Source organism: Furipterus horrens, unplaced genomic scaffold (genome assembly GCF_987537825.1).
Source record: "Furipterus horrens unplaced genomic scaffold, mFurHor1.1.pri manual_scaffold_11, whole genome shotgun sequence".
Classification (NCBI taxonomy): Eukaryota; Metazoa; Chordata; class Mammalia; order Chiroptera; family Furipteridae; genus Furipterus; species Furipterus horrens.
In genome coordinates this window covers 20,815,493-20,833,845 of record NW_028327181.1, presented here as the reverse complement: position 1 = coordinate 20,833,845, position 18,353 = coordinate 20,815,493, and the positions used below count along the sequence as shown (strand labels likewise).

At 43.1% G+C, this 18,353-nt stretch overlaps 1 protein-coding gene and 1 long non-coding RNA gene across 4 annotated transcripts; one reads left to right on the top strand and one right to left on the bottom strand.

Annotated features, from left to right (window-relative positions):
* Positions 1-1,238: 1,238 nt before the first annotated feature.
* Positions 1,239-17,286, top strand: TMEM218 (transmembrane protein 218). Of its 3 annotated transcripts, none has more exons than XM_090290904.1 (4): positions 1,239-1,328; positions 10,059-10,168; positions 11,005-11,107; positions 16,380-17,286. In XM_090290904.1, exons 1-4 carry the CDS (start codon positions 1,323-1,325, stop codon positions 16,512-16,514), a joined length of 354 nt encoding a protein of 117 aa, XP_090147030.1. In that variant the 5' UTR covers positions 1,239-1,322; the 3' UTR covers positions 16,515-17,286. The 3 variants fall into 3 exon arrangements, with proteins under 3 accessions (XP_090147030.1, XP_090147031.1, XP_090147032.1); XM_090290905.1 differs by lacking the exon at positions 1,239-1,328 and adding an exon at positions 1,351-1,454; XM_090290906.1 differs by lacking the exon at positions 1,239-1,328 and adding an exon at positions 1,780-1,798.
* LOC149997235 (uncharacterized) lies at positions 12,230-16,014 on the bottom strand. The gene is made up of 2 exons (XR_016514072.1): positions 15,536-16,014; positions 12,230-13,266 (listed from the first exon to the last, which is right to left on the bottom strand). It is a non-coding gene; the product is annotated as an uncharacterized LOC149997235 (long non-coding RNA).
* Positions 17,287-18,353: the final 1,067 nt, after the last annotated feature.

Genomic DNA, 18,353 nt, shown 5'->3' with positions numbered 1-18,353 from the left:
TCAACTGCTCTTCTAGTTTTCTGGGAACCCCAGGTCAGGTAATACATATCATGATCTGTGATGCAATATTTGCTCCATAAGATGCACAGGCATTTCCCCCCACTTAGGGGCGAGGGGGCGGTTAGAGCGTCTTATAGAGTGAAAAATGTGGTAATAGAGTAATGGCTTTAACCACAGAGCTCCTCATTGGTCCAAGTAAGATCAAGTTACTAAACTTGCTGGTTAGTACATATGACTGTAAATGAAACCTTGAAAATAGAATAAATTTGAGACATACATTCAATAGTGTTCAACCGTCTTCTTCCATTTCATTCATAAAGCTCTGATTCAGCATTGGATTCCCTAAATCAAAGATTCAGTGTCCCATGATTGAGTCGTTTTCTTCAGGATGTTTCAGAATGCTGTCTAAGATCAAAGGTTCAAATACTACAGCTCTCAGATGTGATACTCTTTTGATTTTTGTTTTCCTTTCCTAGTCCAGCAATGAAGCACACATCATCCTCTGTCCTATTGCTTTTGGTTAGTCTGGTTTATGGATCTTTTGGCCTAACAGGCTATAGCATAGGAACAAAATCATGGCAAGATTTAGTTCGCAGTTAGGTAAAACTAATTTGCTCAAAGCATGGATCAGGTCCAGTTACAGACGCCTGGGGGTGTGGCTGCATAAGATTCACTTGCTTGACCCTGGCCTTTCTTCCCAATTCTGTCCAGTGAGTAGGATGACCCTTGCCGTAGTCTACTGTATAAGGATAACGGAAGAATAAGGCCACAGAAAGTAAGGCGAGGCAAGAATAAATGAAAACGTGATGTTATCACAGCTAGTGCTTCGTACTCGGTCCTCTCCGGGAGCGCTGTTAAGGACCGTGAATGACCCGGCTTGCTCGCCTGCCCAACCTCCGAGACCGCAGCTGATTTGCCCATCGGCGCCAGTGGGTCAGACTGTGAGATGCCCATCAGACCCCAGAACAGGCACTAATGTCCAGACTGCTGTACGTATCTCCTCACTCCGAGACACAGGGAAGGGTTGCCCAGACCCTACGTATCCCCTTTGGGTTCTGCAGTCTTCCTAAGGAGACCTAGAAAGCAGCTCCCTTGCGCCCTACAACCCGCCTTCAGGCTAGACTGACCAATGATTCCGCGGGTTACCTAGGGGCTGGTGTGATTGACAAGGGGTGGGGCATGCGCAGAGCCGGACTTACCGCTATCCAATCGAGCTGGAGGCACGGGTGCCAGGCCCGACGGGCTCTGACCAATCGGAGGCCTTAACGGGGTGCATCGTGCCCACACTAAATGTTGCCTGGAGCCGCGGCGGGCGTAGGCAAATGAGGGTAAGCTGGGCGTTGAAAGAGCGACTCTGATTAGCGAATCTAAAACCGCCTGAATAAAAGCCCACTTGTGATTCGTTTTTGGTAGACGAAAGCCCTGGTGGGCTGGGACCAGCCAGACCGCGAAGTGTGAGTAGGGGCTCGGGAGGGTTTCGGGGGAGGGCAGAGGTGAGGAGTGGGGCCGCTTTGCAGAGGAGAGGATGGCGGAGGGGAAAACGGGGGATGCTGTGGCCTTGGGAGCTGGGCCGGAGGAGGCTGGGAGAGGCGGGGCGGGAGGCGGGGCACGGACCCTCAGACCGTCCTGGACCGCCCATCCGCACCCCAGATCCGCCGGCCAGTAAAGATTTAATTACGAGCACAGAAGGAAAGAATGTTTTATTTTTCGTGCCTCTAAGAAAGTGAAATGTCAGCGACTGAGCCAATACCTTAATCTCTATCCCAAGTATCGGGGATAGCGGGCGAACATTGTGAAGGTGACACTGGTTAGGGGGTCGGGTGGAAGAAAGGTGACGAGGGGCGAGGGCGGAGAGTTGAGACCCGGGGAGGGAGAGAAATCCGTAGTGATGGGGTGGGAGGGAGGTGAGACCCGGGCAGTGTTCTCCTGTCACCGGACAGAATCAGCACAGGCCCAGGGAGAGGCCAGAGTCCTAGTGAGTGACATGTCCACCCTGCAGCCCTGAGTGCCTGGTCCTTAGCCTGCGTGATGTGACAGAGTGTGCCTGGCACTGACGGCCACATACCAACACTGCCCAGGAAGAAGGCAGGGGGACGTGGTCTGCATCCACTGGTCCCCGTTTCTATGAGTTCATGAAGAGATGATGCCACACGGAGGGCTTTTAGATAGCCTGGCAATTGATTTACCCCCCGACTTGCATTTTACTTAGTTACAAAGGTAGAAGAGGGTTATCCTAATATTTTAAAATTCAAACCATAATGAAATAGTTAAAGTAGGAAAATAAAGTGTGAAGCCCGCCCCCACCCCCACCCCCCGCCACTGCCAATTATTTTTGAAGGTTTGGAACAACTATACCGGAAAATGAAAAGGAATTCTCCAGCAGCACTTCACTCTCCTAACCCGCTGTTTTCTGCTGCCTTCACCGGCTGTTTGAAAATCAGGGAGTTTGAAAATCAGGAAGTGGGTGAGATCTATTACCCCCACCCCCAACCCCTGCGGCACTAGGTCCTCCTTACCCTAGTAAAATCCAGTGTACTGGATGGTAAGTCATCATGTAATGGCCATTAGCATTCTCACGCGTGAGCAACTGGTGAGCAGTGTATTTTCAATCCTATAGGCTACATACGTGTGCAGAGGTCAGTCACCTTAATGCAGTGATTTTCCACCTGTGTGCCGCAAGAATTTTTAAAACATGTGATACCTGACTGTTTAGTCAGGGGCACTGACCCCTTTTCCCTTAGACTGTCACATAAATGGCAGCAGCCAACACAACAATAGTCATCTGGTGTGAATGAATCAAAATTATACCTTTTTTTGTTTCTCTTTTGGTCAAATCAGCAAAAAATGGATTTTTCTTGGTGTGCCGCAGAATTTTAGTAGTGACTTTATGTGTGCCGTGAGATAAGAAAGGCTGAAAATCTCTGCCTTAATGTAAGCCACGATCAGTTTTCTCTGAAAGCTGGGGGAGATGGATGTAGAACCGACTGTTAAATGAAGGAAGAATACACTCCAAAAAAAAAAGTTTTGGATAAACTCTTACCAAAGAAAGACCTCACAGCACGAGCACAGAGGGGAAACATTGGTCCCATATTTGCTCTTCTTGTCAGCTACTGAATAGGGTGTTCGAATTTAGACAGGTTATTTTATTCCAACTCCAATCTACCTGTTTTAAATGCCACAGACATTCAATAAATGGACTTACTCTGGAAACCAGATTGTTTAGACCATCAGTTCTCAAAGAAGGTTGGCAAAAGCCCTGGACATTAAATAAAAACACTGTTGTTCTTGTTTTTTAATCAAAATTTACTCAATACTTTAGCTTTTCCAGTATGGGGAAATAATATGAGTATTAATCACATTAAAATCACACTAAATTAACAAGATAAAATCACTCCTTCCCCACAATAGCACTCTATACTATACCCAGCCCGACTTTTTCACTCTTAGTGAGAAAATGTATGGTTTGGTTATAAAGTGTTGAATTGCATTCTTTTAAGAGCTTGGGGATATTTATCTCATTACTTTAAAGCCAGATCATATATGGAACCCAATGTCTCATGAACTTTTAAGCGTTTGTGGCAGATTGATGGGCAGTATTATCAATGATCAGCTTCAACAACCATTTGCTCTGTGCTCTAGGTGTTAGAGTTGGTCCAAGTATTACAAGTTATTTGTGTAACATCTAAAACAGCAGCAATTAAACTTAACTAGCTATCTTGTTAAGAGCAGTACCATCAGTTCACAGTCAACCAAGCAGGAAAACTATCATTTCTTTTTCTTTTTTTTAATTCAAAAATTTTTTCAATTACAGTTTACATTCAGTATTATTTTGTATTACTTTCGGGTATACAGCATAGTTGTTAGACAATCATATACTTTACAAATTGTCCCCCACTGATATTTCCAGTACCCAACTGACACCATATGCAGTTATTGCAATGTTAGTGACTATATTCCCTATGCTGTACTTTACATCCCCGTGACTATTTAGTAACTACCAATCTGTACTTCTTAATCCCTTCGCCTTTTTTCACCCAGTACCCGAATCCCTCTCCCCTTTGGCAACCATCATTCTATTCTTTGTATCTATGAGTCTGTTTCTGTTTTATTTGTTCATTTATATTGTTCTTCAGATTCCACATATAAGTGAAACCATATGTTATTTGTCTTTCTCTGACTGACTTATTTCACGTAGCATAATACCCTCTACATCTATTTATGCTGTTGCAAATGGTAGATTTTATTCTTTTTATGGCCAAGTAATATTCCATTATATATCTGTACCATCACTTTTTTCTATCCACTTGTCTATTGATGTGCACTTGGTTTTCTTCCATAGCTTGGCTATTATGTTGCAGTGAACATAGGGGTGCATATAAGTATTCTTTCAAATTAGTGTTTGGGGTTTCTTTGAATATATACTCAGAAGTGGAACTGCTGGGTCATAAAGCAGTTCCATTTTTAATTTTTTGAGGAAACTCCATATTGTTTTCCATAGTGGCTGCACCAATCTGCACTCCCACCAATAGTGCACGAAGGGTCCCTTTTCTCACATCCTGGCCAATACTTGTTTGTTAATGTATGGATGGTAGCCATTCTGACAGTTATGAGGTGATATCTCATTGTGGTTTTAATTTGCATTTCTCTGATGACTGGTGACTTTGAGCATCTTTTCATATGTCTGTTGGTCATCTGTATGTCCTTTTTGGAGAAGTGTCTATTTCAGGTCCTTTGTTTATTTTTTTAATTGGATTTTTTTGTGAGTATGTGTTTGTGTGTTGAGTTGCATGAGTTCTTTATAAATCTTGGATATTAACCCCTTATTAGACTTACCATTGGCGAATATGTTCTCCCACTTTTCATTTTGTTCATGGTTTCTTTTGCTGTGATCTCTATTCATATGCACCCTGTCACCAGTTACCTTTTAAAAAATTAACTGAAATTATAAAAATAGTAAATATTACACTGGCTAGTATAAAAAATGCCTATGCCCTACAAACTAGATTAACAAATATTCATATCTTATCATATCTGCTCAAGGCTTTTTTTGTTTGTTTGTTTGTTTCTTAATAAAGCATCACAGATTTAGTTCAGATCCCGTTTGGTCCCTTTCCTGACCCCGTAACTCTTCCTTTCTCTCGCACCAGGGGCAAAGACTCTTCTGAAATTGCTATGCATTATTCATGCCTATGTTTTTATACTTTTACTGTATATATGTACATCATAACAATATCTGTTGCTATTGGGTGTTTTTAAATTTTAAAAATACAATTATTATTATACTATGGGCTTCATTTTGCAGCTTGCTTTTGTCACTCAACATTATTTCTGAGATATATTTGTATCAGTACAGATAAATCAAATATACTCGTTCCATATTCATTATACGTAGGTAATATTACATCTGTTACGTTATTGATGGACATTTAAGGTTTTCCAGATGTTTTGCTATTATAAACTAACATTCTTGTATGTGTCCCTTTGTGCAAGAGTTTTTCTAGAACAGTGGTTCTCCAAGGGGGTGGTACTTCCCCTTGGTCATTTTGAAATTTATGAAGACATATTTGACCATTAGGGTGACTTTGGAGGCATTATGGGGGTTTACAGAGCAGGCTAGTGGTGTTAGGTCTCTGCAATGCGTGGACAACCCCCCACAGTGAAGAACCATTCTGCATCCTGGGCAACTTACAGGATACTCACTTATAATCTGAACCCAGATTCTAACTTTTTTTTTTTTGTATAAACATAATGTAATTTTTGGCACAGCTGAATATAGTTAAAATTTCCAGGAATGCAACTCCAATGTAAATCAAGGGGAAATTATACTCATCTGTGGTTTGGAACTTTCACAAGAGTGTTCATCACTCTAGAAAAGTCCCCTAACTGAAGGCAGCCCAGCCCGTGGTATTTGCGTTGCAGTACAGCGCACCTGCACCAGCTCGCACATTGTAGCGTTTGCGTTCATGGTGATTCTAAGTTTAGGTGCAGGCATCTGAGTGCTGTGCTTCATTATGTATTCTAGTTAGTCAGCCTGAACATTTGTATCGTTAAGCATATGCTGTTTTATAATGAATTACTTTCCATTTAAAATTGGTTTCTGTGTATGATATAGGGATCTAATTTTATTATTTGCTGATTGGATAATCATTTGTACCAGCACCGTCTATGAAATCCACTGAATCATAAAGCCAGCTCTGTCCTGTACAAAGCTCTCACAAATGCATGGACCGGTTTCTGGGTTCTCTATTTTATTCTACTTGTCCATGTGTCTTTACGCCACCATCACACTGTTTTAATTACCTTGGTTTTATAATGTGCGTTGTGGCAGTTGGTAGCAAGAAAGGCAAGTTTCCATCCTAGTTCTTAAAATTGTTTTGCTATTCTTGGGCTTTTGCTTTTCCATATGAATTTAGGATCTGTTTTCAAGTTCCATCAAAAAAAATTTTATTTTGAGATTTTGGGTTAGAATGGCATTGAATTGATAGACTAAGGAAAACTAAGATCAATTAAAGCTGAACTATTCCATATAGGAACATGGGTTATTTCTCTATTCAAGTCTGTTATATTTTTCTAATAAGGTCTCATAAAAAAGCTTTGAATAAAGTTTTATAATGTTTGCTATAAAAATCTTACACATCTTTTGTTGAATTTATTCCTACTTATACATATATACATATTCACATGCACATCCTTTTATTATGAAAGTTTCAAATATATTCAAAAGTGTAGAAAATGGTATATAACAAACACTTATCATCCAGTTTCAACCATTAACTCATGACCAGTCTTTTATATATTTGTCCCCTTCACCTCATCTCCCCCAGATGATTAGGAAATATCTAGACATTTTCTGTTATCTGTGCTATATGTGTGTATTATGCATATCATAAATTATTTTTTAGAAATATAATTACATTTTAAAAACATTTTTCACTTAAAAAATAAACAAGCAATTCCCTAATATTATCAAATATCAAGATACTGTACTGTTCAGATTCCCCAGTTGTCTCATAAAAGGTTTTTTACAGTTGGTTTGCTTGAATCAGGACCCAAACAAGGTCCATATTATTATATTTGACTGATAGGTTTCTTCAGACTCTTTCTTTAAAGGAAGTTTTCTATTATGGACTTTTTAGTGAAATGAACACACAGAGAGAGAAAAGTATATAAATCAGATACAATTTAACAAAAGTAACAAAGCCATATAACCAACACTTAAATGAAGAAACAAAATTTCAAATGCACCCCAGGGTCCTCTATTGCTCCTTCCACTCACTACTTAGTACAAAGTAACCGAACTCCTGACTTAAACCCCAAAATTAGTTTAACCTGTTTTTGAACATTATGCCCATGGAATTACACAGTACAAACTTTTGCTTCTAGCTTTTTCTCAGTCAGTATTTTTGAAACTGATCCATATTTCAGGGCCTAGTTGCAGTGTCGCTGGTTCGATCTTCCAGTCAGGGTACATCAGAGAAGGAAAACTCTGACTCCAAAAAACCTCCGCTGCCTTGCGGCATACCTCTTCAGGGGAAAGGCTAAGGGAGTAAACCCCGACAGAAAATCCGGAGCCGGAGTCCCTAAGGCGGTTTGACGTTGTAGTCAACACCGGCAACTCCTGCGGCGCACCTGAACCCAAGCTGTATTGACTCCGTCTTTCCCTTGGACCGTTCAGCTGCGAAGAGAGGGGGGGTCTGCTGCATGGGCAACAGCAGACCCTCCATATCACCCTGCCCAGGCTCTGTAGCTTCATCGCAAGATGTCGATTCAACACGGGAGGAGACAGATACCGTGTCACTCCCAAGTCGGACTGCACAACCATTCTCGGCGGTGCAGATAGACTCTTAAGAAGCTACACCATCGTCTCTCGAGACGGACGGCTGCCGACGACGAGTTGCAGTTTGCTCATTCTCATTGCTTTATGCTATTCTATTACTCTATATGAATGAATGAATAGATCGTATGTATAATGCCACACTTTATCCATTTGATTGATGAATATTTGGGTGGTTTTTGTTTTTAGCTATTTTAAATAGCGCTACATTGGACTTTTGTATTTGTCTTAGTGAACTTATGTGTGCATTTCTGTTGGAAATACAACTAGAAATAGAAGGTCTGGGTCTGGGACAAATGTATAGTCAGCTTTATCAGATACAATCCTCAAAGCGGCTGTAACAGTTCACACTCACCCACACCTTTGGCAACACTTGGTGTTGCCTGCATTTTCATTTTAGCCGCTCTGGTGGGTGTCTAGAGGTATTGCATTGTTATTTCTGTCTGTAATTTCCTGGTGGCTAATGAAGCTGAGCACCTTTTCACATACTTATTGCCCATTTGTATATCCTTTGTCAAATGTTTATTCTTATTTTTATCTGCCTGATCTATCAGTTTCTGAGAGACATATTAAAATCTTCCACTAAATTTGTGTGTTTGTCCATTTATTGCAGTAATTCTTTCAATTTTTGGCCTTATATGTTTTGATATTTATTTCGAGTTGTATCTTGTTGGTAAATTATTCCTTTTGTGACTCTTTATTAATTTTTTCTATTTTGCTTGATACTAATATTGCTTCCCCAGCTTATTTTTTAATTTTGTTTTGCTTGTTTTTTTTAATTGTGGTAATACATAACATTAAATTTACCATCTCTTGTGTTTACCTCTATGTTTTTAAAACATATATATTTACCTTAACAAAGCCTACAAGAAATCATTAACTCTCACCTCCTGCAGAGCAAAATAATAACCAAAGGTAATAATGATTTAACTTGGAACTGCCCTTTCTCATCTTCCATATAACTGTTGACAAATACAACAGTCCCTCTCTATATTGTGGTTCACTTATCGCGGCCTCACTGTATCGCGGGATTTTTAAAAATATTATATTTAATTATTTATCATGGAATTTTTGCTATATCACAGGATTTTGCAGCACTGTATATGTATGTTGTTAAATTTACATAGGTTTAAGAGTGTAGAATAAATGTAAGGTTCCTACTTCGCAGAGGGGTCTAGAACGTAATACCCACGACAAGTGAGGGAATACTGTATTTTAGTTCTTCCTTGTTTTTAACTCCTCAAAAAAAAGAGTCCTTATTTATTTATTTACTATCAACATTCCCCAGGATTTTTCTCACCCTTACTCCTTACACATCACGCCATCTCTTGGTTCATTGTCCTCCTTGCTGAAGTGTATCTCTATGAGAGCTGAATTCCATTTCAGTCTGTATATGTCTGGAAACATCTCTACTTTACATTCACTCTTGGGGGAGCCTTCCCGCTGGTCATGGTGGCATCCCTGGAGGGGTCTTGCTGGGTCTCTGCTGGGACCCCGTGGGCCTCTCACTCTTGGCCTGGTTTTCATGTTCATCTTCCTAGTTGGGATTCCATACCATACCCATAGTGTGATTTGAACCCCATGCCTGCATGTGATGTAGGATTGGAAGTCAGATTTCTCTTGGGGTATTCTTTTTTTAATCCATGGCTTTCCTCCAACTAAGTCAGCAGCAGACTCAGTCCCTATTTCAAAAGCAGGTGAGCCCTTTTAGGGCCTCTCTTTATGCCTCATGCTCAGGGGTGGTTCTCTGGATCGTGGGCCTAAGACCTCGTCTGTCCGGGAGGGGACGCTAAAGGACCACATCAGGTCCCAGTGGCCCTGACGACCTTTGCACTCAGCTGCCACTCACCACTCAGACTTCGAGTTGCATTGTTGTTTATAAAACTTAAGGGTTTTTCTTTATTGCTTTTGAGCTTCCCCTGTGTAGTAAATCCTTTTTGTTCTATTTTTTAAGCATTTTTCTGTGTTTGTTTTGTGGGAGGCACTTCTCTTGTCAGCTCTGACCAGCAGGTTGACCAGAAGCCTCTGTTGTCTTTCTAAAACTAAATATGATCCTGTCTCTGCTTCGCCTGATTTTTGTGGACTTGTTAGCACAGCTTCATTTATTTACCCAATGACTATCGATTGATTATAATCTCTGGTAAGAAGTGGGGGTACTGTGGTAAGCAAGATATGAAGTCTCTGTCCAAGCGGCGTGCGGGGCTCATGCCTCCTCTCCCCGCAGATGGCCGGCACGGTGCTCGGAGTGGGCGCCGGCGTGTTCGTCCTGGCTCTGCTCTGGGTGTCGGTGCTGCTGCTGAGCGCGCTGCTGTCCAGGGCCTCCGGTGTGGCCAGGTAAGGCGGCCCCTCCCCTGGGAACCCTGGGTAAAACAATTAGCAAGATCGCTGCTGCTCGTTGTGCACTGAGAACTCGGAAGGCCCTTTTTGTGATCCCTGGCTCATGTACCCTGTTCTCATAAGCACTAGCTGTGTTCCCGGCTCTGAAGCAGAGGCGGGAGGGGAAGGGAAGTGGTATCGTTTCAGTTCTCACTATAGAGGAGATGGGGCACAGGAGCTGAAAAGAAAGCCTGCTTTCCCTGCCTGTTGAATTGCTTAGGTTTGCACATGTGTGAGTTTCTTAATTGTTCAGACTATGGCAGCTGCTTGGTCCAGTCCCTGAGGCCCTGGACCTGGGCCCAGGGAACCCGAACACGCGCCAGATGCTGGCCGGCACTCCATCAGGCGCACCTTCAGAGGAGAGGCCACAGCCATCTTGACTGACACTATAGCGTTGTACTCTCTGGCCGGGTAGTGTCAGGATAAAGCAGCGAGTTACTTAACTTACTGAAGTGTTGGGTCTAAACACAAACCCAGAAGTAGGGGCGAGACAGGGGCTGCTTCGGTTTTTCGTGATTAAGACTGCGCAGAGGCAAAAACAAAAACTACCAGTTCCCACTGTTAGGAGTTTGGAATGACCAGGAATAAACAGGAATGCGTCCAGCTGGTACCTGTCTAGGAAGAAGGGCTTTGGGACAAAGGGGGAAACATTTCTGTGTTTCCAGGCAGTGTGACAGCAGGTCCCTGGGCATTGTTCCCAGGCTGAGACACGGAAGCCTGGCCCAGGGGAGAGCGTCAGGCCTGACTGGAGAGGAGGCCGTAGACTGCACTGAATGCTCTGTCTTTGCCCGCAGGTTCTCCGTCCCTTTTCTGTTCCTTGGTGCCCTGATCGTCACTTCCGTGCTGCTGCTCTTGCCCCGAGCCGGTGAAACCCCGGCCCCAGAGGTCGAAGTGAAGGTACAACTATTGGTTTTATTTTGCCTTCTGAGTTGTAACTCTTGTTTCCCCTTTGACCTAGACATCTCTCCGGCTCTGCTGTTCCCTGATGTCAGGCTGGCTGAACTGTGTGAGAAGATTTGTAAAGTTAAAGAAGTTAAAGCTGGGGGTTGGGGCGGATAAGTCACATTCTGACTCCCCATCAGGCTGTGTGAGCCATGTGTCTAAAAGCCACCTCATACTGTGGGCAGAGAGGGGGAAACGAGTTAAGAATAGGAGCAGGCCTGCTGCTGCCATCGAAATGCCCCCGTGCCTGGGGGCCTAGGCTCCGACACTCAGCCCTCAGCTTCCGTATGTTTGAATTTCCCATTTCAGATGTGAAGAAAATGCTTTTCATTGAGAAGAGCAGTGAGGTTTTCTGGGAACGCAGAAATTGTGCCGATAGATGAGTTCAGAGCTCAGCAGTCTCCTGGAAGTTCCCTTGGTCCCCATTCCTGGACCCACGCCTGCCAGCGTGCACCTCTGGGTGGACTGCTGTCACCTCTCTCATAGTCCTTCTCTGGACACAATGCTCGTTCTGGTTCATTCCCAACCGGTCTGGCTCTGTCGTGCAAGGTGATCTTAGGTCCCTCCATCTTGATAATGGAACTGACTTCTTATGTCCCACTATTCCTTCTGTCAGCTTCTTTCCTCTCAACCTCCACTTTAACTTTTTAAATTGGAATGATAAGATTAGCTAACATTTTTTAAAGGGATTACTGTGTGCAAGGTCCTGTGGTGAACAGTTTGCATTATCTCAGTTAAACCTCTCAATGACCAACCCTAAGTAGTATGAAGTATTATCCCCTCTTTATAGATAAGAACACCGGAGCTATAAGAGGTAAGAGTAACTTGCCCAAGTCACACATATTATAGGAAGAGTCAGAGCAAGGGTTGAAGCTGAGCTCTGCCTTCAAAGTTTTCAATGTTGGGGACTCAACAGACCATTAGGGGCTATCACAGAGAGTTCATAAGTGACACTTTTGACACTAGATGATAATACACAAAATTATTGTATTTTTCTCACTATAAAACACACCTGACCATAAGACGCACCTAGGTTTAGAGGAGGAAAACAAGAAAAAAAAAATATTCTGAACCAAATGGTGTACTAAAATATTTAATAAAATATAACATAATAATATTTCAACCATGTAAAGTGAACAGCAGTCAACAGCGGTATTAAGAACCATCATCACTGTCATTAACAAATGAGGAGAGACTTTAAGGTTCAAGTACTCTTCTAGTTTTCTGGGAACCCCAGGTCAGGTACTACACATCACGGTCTGTGATGCAATATTTGCTTTATAAGACGCACAAACATTTCCCCCCACTTTTGGAGGAAAAATGTGTCTTATGGAGCGAAAAATATGGTATAACTTCTGCACTAAAATAGGCACATATTTGCAACTGTATTTAGGACTAACCATGGCAAAAGGGAGGAAATTTGTTCTGAATAGTCCAAGGGAAATAATACTACACCACTGAAGGAATTATTCCATCCATGCCAGTGTCTCTGGTCTGCATTTGAAAATCACTGTGTCGGTGTGAGGAACATGTGTGAGCGAGGGGTAGGCTCCCACCTCAGCCTCCTTGAATTAAAGGGGGAGAGCAGTGAAGGCTGCTGTGTTTCTGGACTGCTGCCGAGGTAAATACTGGGAGAAGGGCACAAAGCAAACACTGCTCTCACATCAGTCCCTCTATCCTCCATCATATGAGTTTCAGCCCCGGGAGAGAAGAATGGGGTTTGAGCAAAAGATGTCCCTCAGCATGGCCAGCAGGACTGGAGCTCTCGTGTTCAGGTTTTGAACACCAGCCCCTGTAGCAGCCTGGCTCAATACTTATCAATAATACATGACCTGGGCCTTCTGCACCCGAGGCCTGATAATTGGCTAATTAAAAAGTGAAACGTGTCCGACGAGCAAACATGTAGCTCGCAGGAGAGTTGTTCAGCACTGGAGCCAAGGTCAAAGTTATGTTAAAGCTGTTTGATCAAACCGACCTTTGTTCTGAGTTGCTTGTGGGGGTATCTCTGGAGCAGCCCTTTCTTCGTGGTGTCTTTGGGTCTCAGCAACCACAGCAGTGTTTGGACTCAACAGGTGCTTGGGGTGTTGCCCTGTATGATTACCTTCCGACTGCTGCTGTAACAAATTACACAAACGTATTCACTCAAAAGTGAGCCAGAAGGCCAGAATCAGTCTCCCCGGGCTAACATCAAGGGGTTGGAAGCACTGATCCCTTTCTAGAGGTTCTAGGGAAGAATCTGTTTTCTTGCCCTTTCCAGCTTCTAGAGGCCACCCTTGGCCAGAGGTCCCCTTGCTCCACCTTCAGAGCCAGGAGGGTAACCTCTCTCTGACTCTGCTCCCCTCTTCTGCTTTTAAGGGTGCTATGATTACATTGGGCCCGCCTGGATTAGGCCAAGGCCCGCTCATGAGCAAGCTCCATTCCATTTACAACCCTAATTCTGCTTTGCCTTGTACTCTAACGTATTCACGATTTCTGAAAATTAAAATGTGGACATTCTTGCACCATCATCCTGTCTACCACAATCAGCTTTCAAGGATTTTGAATTCTCTTCCAGGTACTGTGTTTTCAGAGCTCTGGAATCTGTGAGGTAACCCAGCCTCTAGGTTTGTGTAGCTGCTCCCTGAGGTCTGTAGATTAAATTTCCTTTTCCTGCCCAAACTTCAGCAGCACCATTTGGATCTGGAGCGAGTGGAGCTCTAGCGGTGGACAGTCGACAAGTGGGCGAGCCAACACTCAGTATAGGTCTTTGTCAGCAAAGACTAACAGCGCTGGGGCCTCACGCATGGCTGGTGTACAGGCAGCCACCTGTATGATTATCTATCTCTTAGTGTTTTATTTCTAATTTATTTTTTATTGAATTTATCGGGGTGACATTGGTTAAAAAAAAACCATACAGGTTTCAAGTGTACAGCTCACTGAAACATCATCTGCGGGCTGCTCTGCGCGCCCACCACCCAGGGCAGGTGGCTTCCTGTCTCCAGTTATCCCCCTTTGCCCATTTCCACCTTCCCACCCCCCTTCCCTCTGGTGATCACCACACTGTCATCTGTGTCTGTGTCTTCTGTTTTTTAATGTGCTTTATTGATTATGCTGTTACAGTTGTCCCAATTTCTTTTCCCTTTGTTCCCCTCCACCCAGTGACCCCTGTCCCTCCAGTTGCCCTCCCCCCTTAGTCCATGCCCATTGGTTTTGCATAAAGTTCTTCTCAACATCTTCCTGTCTGCTCCACTCCCTCCTACTATGCTTCTTAATTCCTGTACCATCTCCCTCCCTTTCCCCTCTTCCCCCTCCCTGCTGACCTCCCCCCAATATGTTCCCCATACCTATAGTTCTTCTCCCACTCTCATTGCCTACTTAGTTTGCCTTTGTTTCGGTTCCCTAGCTTCTGTTGTTGGTTGTTGTGATAGTTTTCATTTTGATGTTCATAGTTTTGATCCTCTTTTTCCTAAACAAGTCCCTTTAACATTTCATATAACAATGGTTTGGATCCGATGAATTCCTTCAGTTTTACTTTGTCCTGGAAGCACTTTCTCTGCCCTTCTATTCCGAATGACAGCTTCGCTGGATAGAGTAATTGTGGTTGTAGGTTTTTGCTTTTCATTACTTTGAATATTTCTTGCCAGTCCCTTCTTGCCTGCAGAGTTTCTTTAGAGAAATCAGCTGATAGACTTTTTGGGACCCCATCTGCGTTCCCACTAAAGATGCACAAGGGTTCCCTCATCTCCACATCCCTGCCTGCACTTGTTTGTTGATTTATTGATGATATCTCATTGTGGATTTCTCATCTGCAGATATCTCATCTGCATTTCTCTGATGATTAGCAATGAGAAAATCTTTTCATATGTCTATTGGCCATCTGAATTTCCTCTTCAGAGAAGTGTTTATTTGGGCCCTTTCCTCATTTTTTAATTGGGTTGTTTGTCTTCTGGGTGTTGAATTGTACAGAGCAATCTACAGATTCAATGCAATTCCCATCAAAATACTAATATTTCACAGATACAGAACAAATATTCCAAAAATTTACATAGAACCACAAAAGATCCTGAATAGCCTCAGAAATCTTGAGAAAGAAAAACAAAGTTGGAGGTATCACACTACCTGATATCAAACTATACTGCAAGGCCATTGTAATCAAAACAGGCTGGTACTGGCATTAGAACGGGCATATAGACCAATGGAACAGAATAGGGAGCCCAGAAGTGAACCCATGCCTTTATGGTCAATTAATATTTGGCAATGGAGGCAAGAACATGCAATGGAGTAAAGACAGTCTCTTCATTAAATGGTGTTGGGGAAATCGGACAGGTTCATGCAAAAAAATGAAACTAGATCACCCACTTATACCATCCACAAGAATAAATTCAAAATAGATAAAAGACTTACATGTAATTCCCAAAACCATAAAAATCCTGGAAGAAAACATAGGCAGTAAAATCTCAGACATTTCTTACAGCTATTTTTGTTGATATGTCTGCTAGGGCAAGGGAAACAAAGGAAAAAAGTAAACAAAAGGGATCACATCAAACTAAAAAGGTTTTGCACACAAAAGAAACCATCAAAATGAAAAGGCAACCCACTGCATGCAAGAACATATTCATCGGTGATACATCCGATAAGGGGTTGATTTTCTCTTAGCATTTTAGTATCTCAGGTAAATGGCCATTTTCCATAACCCTTGGAATGCTGGGTTATGAGTATTAGGGTTCAGAACTCTTCTCATGAGTTTTAAAGAGCTGCCTTTTCATTATGAAAATGATCCTTCCAGAATTGGCAATGTATTGATAATTTTTGGCTTAGGATTTTGGGTACAGGGATTTATTACACTATTGTATTTTTATGTATGTTTAAAATTCTCCACGATAAAAAGTTAACAACAAAAATGAGCCTTTCTAAGACCAAGCAAGCATCTCACGAATGCTTTCAGATAACATAACATGCAATTCCAGAACAAAAAAGAACTCATCCAGGATGTTCTAAGTGTTTATGAACTTCCTAAATGGAGCCATTTGTTTCGATACTTCATTAATTCTTTCTTCATCTTATATTTCTGGCTCAGGGAGTTGAGAACATGTTCTTTCTTAACCATTTACAGAGGAGGCTTGGGGCAGGATGTTCCTGGAAGTTATAAATATGAACAGACTCTGGGCCCATCCATCCAAGATTTCAGATGCACACAGCCAGGGTGCTGAAGTGCTAATAACTTCATCTTTGATGTTCCTTTCCCCAGATCGTGGATGCCTTCTTCATTGGCCGCTACGTCCTGCTGGCTTTCGTCGCTGCTGTCTTCGTTGGAGGGCTCTTCTTGGTGCTAATTCATCACATCCTGGAGCCAATCTACGCCAAACCACTGAGGTCCTACTGAGCGCTCTTCATGAAAACCCTCGCCTCGGTGTTATTGATGAGCAGGAAGGCACTGTCTGCAGCCTTGTGTTGATGGCCTTCGTGGCTGAAGATCAAGGGAAAATCTGTTCATTGCTAAAACAATCCCTTCAGTCCTGGCTTCCAGACACGGGGTTGCAAAATTGTCTCTTTGGAGATAGATTCTTGCCAGCTAAAGAGGGACATTGCTCTCTTCTAGCACCTGTTCCTCAGGTTTCCTGTCTGTTTTGCAAGGGGATTGCTAACAATGATCTGCTTTGAGTGGATTTTCAGTCAAACGTCAGTAAAGGGATTTGGGGAAAAGGCACCCTTGGCTTCTGCTGTCCAATAAATGAAATAATTTGGTCCTTTTGATAATACATAACATTCTTAGTTATAAGGTTGGGGTTATTTGGAAAGGAAAGGCATTCAAAGCTCAAAAGGCTATTTTAGTGTGATGAGGTGGGAGGCCCACTCAGATGCTGTCTGCTGACCACTTGATGTCTAGATGCTGTCACAGAACTAGAGGCAGTGGTGTGGCTTCCCTCTGCTGTAATGAAGCACCAACCAAAGGACTGGCTCTCACTTCAGGCTCTTGGCCACAGCTTTCTGAATCTAATATTTATGTATTTCGGGTTTACTTAGGGGTTAGTGAGAGAGTGTGGAAGTGTTGATTGTCTTGCTGCTATGTACCTCTGGATTCTTTTCTTTCCAGGACTTGGTGGCCTTTGCGTGCCTTATTTAATTACCATAAAAGTGTTCATTTGGGGTTATTATCATCTGTCTCATCTTGGTAGCCCTTTCTCCAAAGCTGGTGAGGAATGGATATTCCCAGGATTAGATACAACTTTATACCTGTCTGAGATCCTCGGCCAAGTGAAATTTCTCACTAAACGGAGGGGCTGGCCCCACTCTGGCAGTCTTATCCTGACTCTCCAGAGCTATTTAAAGAACGATCTCCTGGCTTAAAATTAAGAACAAGAAAACAAGTTGGAAAGAGAACTTTGGTTGAGTACATTCTATTATGTCAGCAGGATAGTTCCTTTGAAATTGAATTTACTTAATTTTTACAACAATCTATTATCATCCCCGTTTTAAAGTAGGGAAATAAAGGCTTAAAGAGGTTAGCTGATTTGCCTAAGCTTGAAGTACCAGCCAGCGCACACACCCAGGTGTGGCCGACTCTGGGGTCTGCCTTCAGAGAACACACCGGGCTTCGTGGAGCTTTGATGGCGAGCGTGTGGACGTCAGCGCCCCTTCTCCTCCACTTGCTCCCCTGGGTCCTTTTGTCACTGTAGAAACAACAGTCCTGACACCCAGCCGGGCTTAAGCTCTAAACTGAAAGTGGAGCAAACCAGAGACTTTGGAGGGTCATGGGCTGGAGAGGGCCAGGCACCATGACCCCGCCCTTGAACTGTCTCGGTCTTACTCAGTTTGGAAACACTTTGCAGATGAAGCTCTGTCACAGAAAGCTGCCAAGGAAATAGTTTCTCAGTCTGGCCTAGAGCCCTCGGCTGAGAAAAGAAGAAACCCAGGATGCAGACATGTTGAGGGAGATGGGGCAAGGGGAGAGTCCCCCTGTTGCTCCTCTCTGGACAGGGCACCGACGCCCCCAGGTTCTGGCATGTCCCTGCCCAGCTGTGGAGCCGGCCCAGTGACCCCTAACAAAGCCCAGGCTGCCACTTGTCACCTTCTCCTGACAGACTTGCTGAAAAAGCGAATCTGGGAAAACTTACAGGTTTCTGGCCATGAGTCCATCTTTTTTACTCCCCATCAAAGGTGTCCAACTATAAGATCAATGGATAACAGCAACGGAGTTGTGGGTGGCTACTTACGTGGAGAA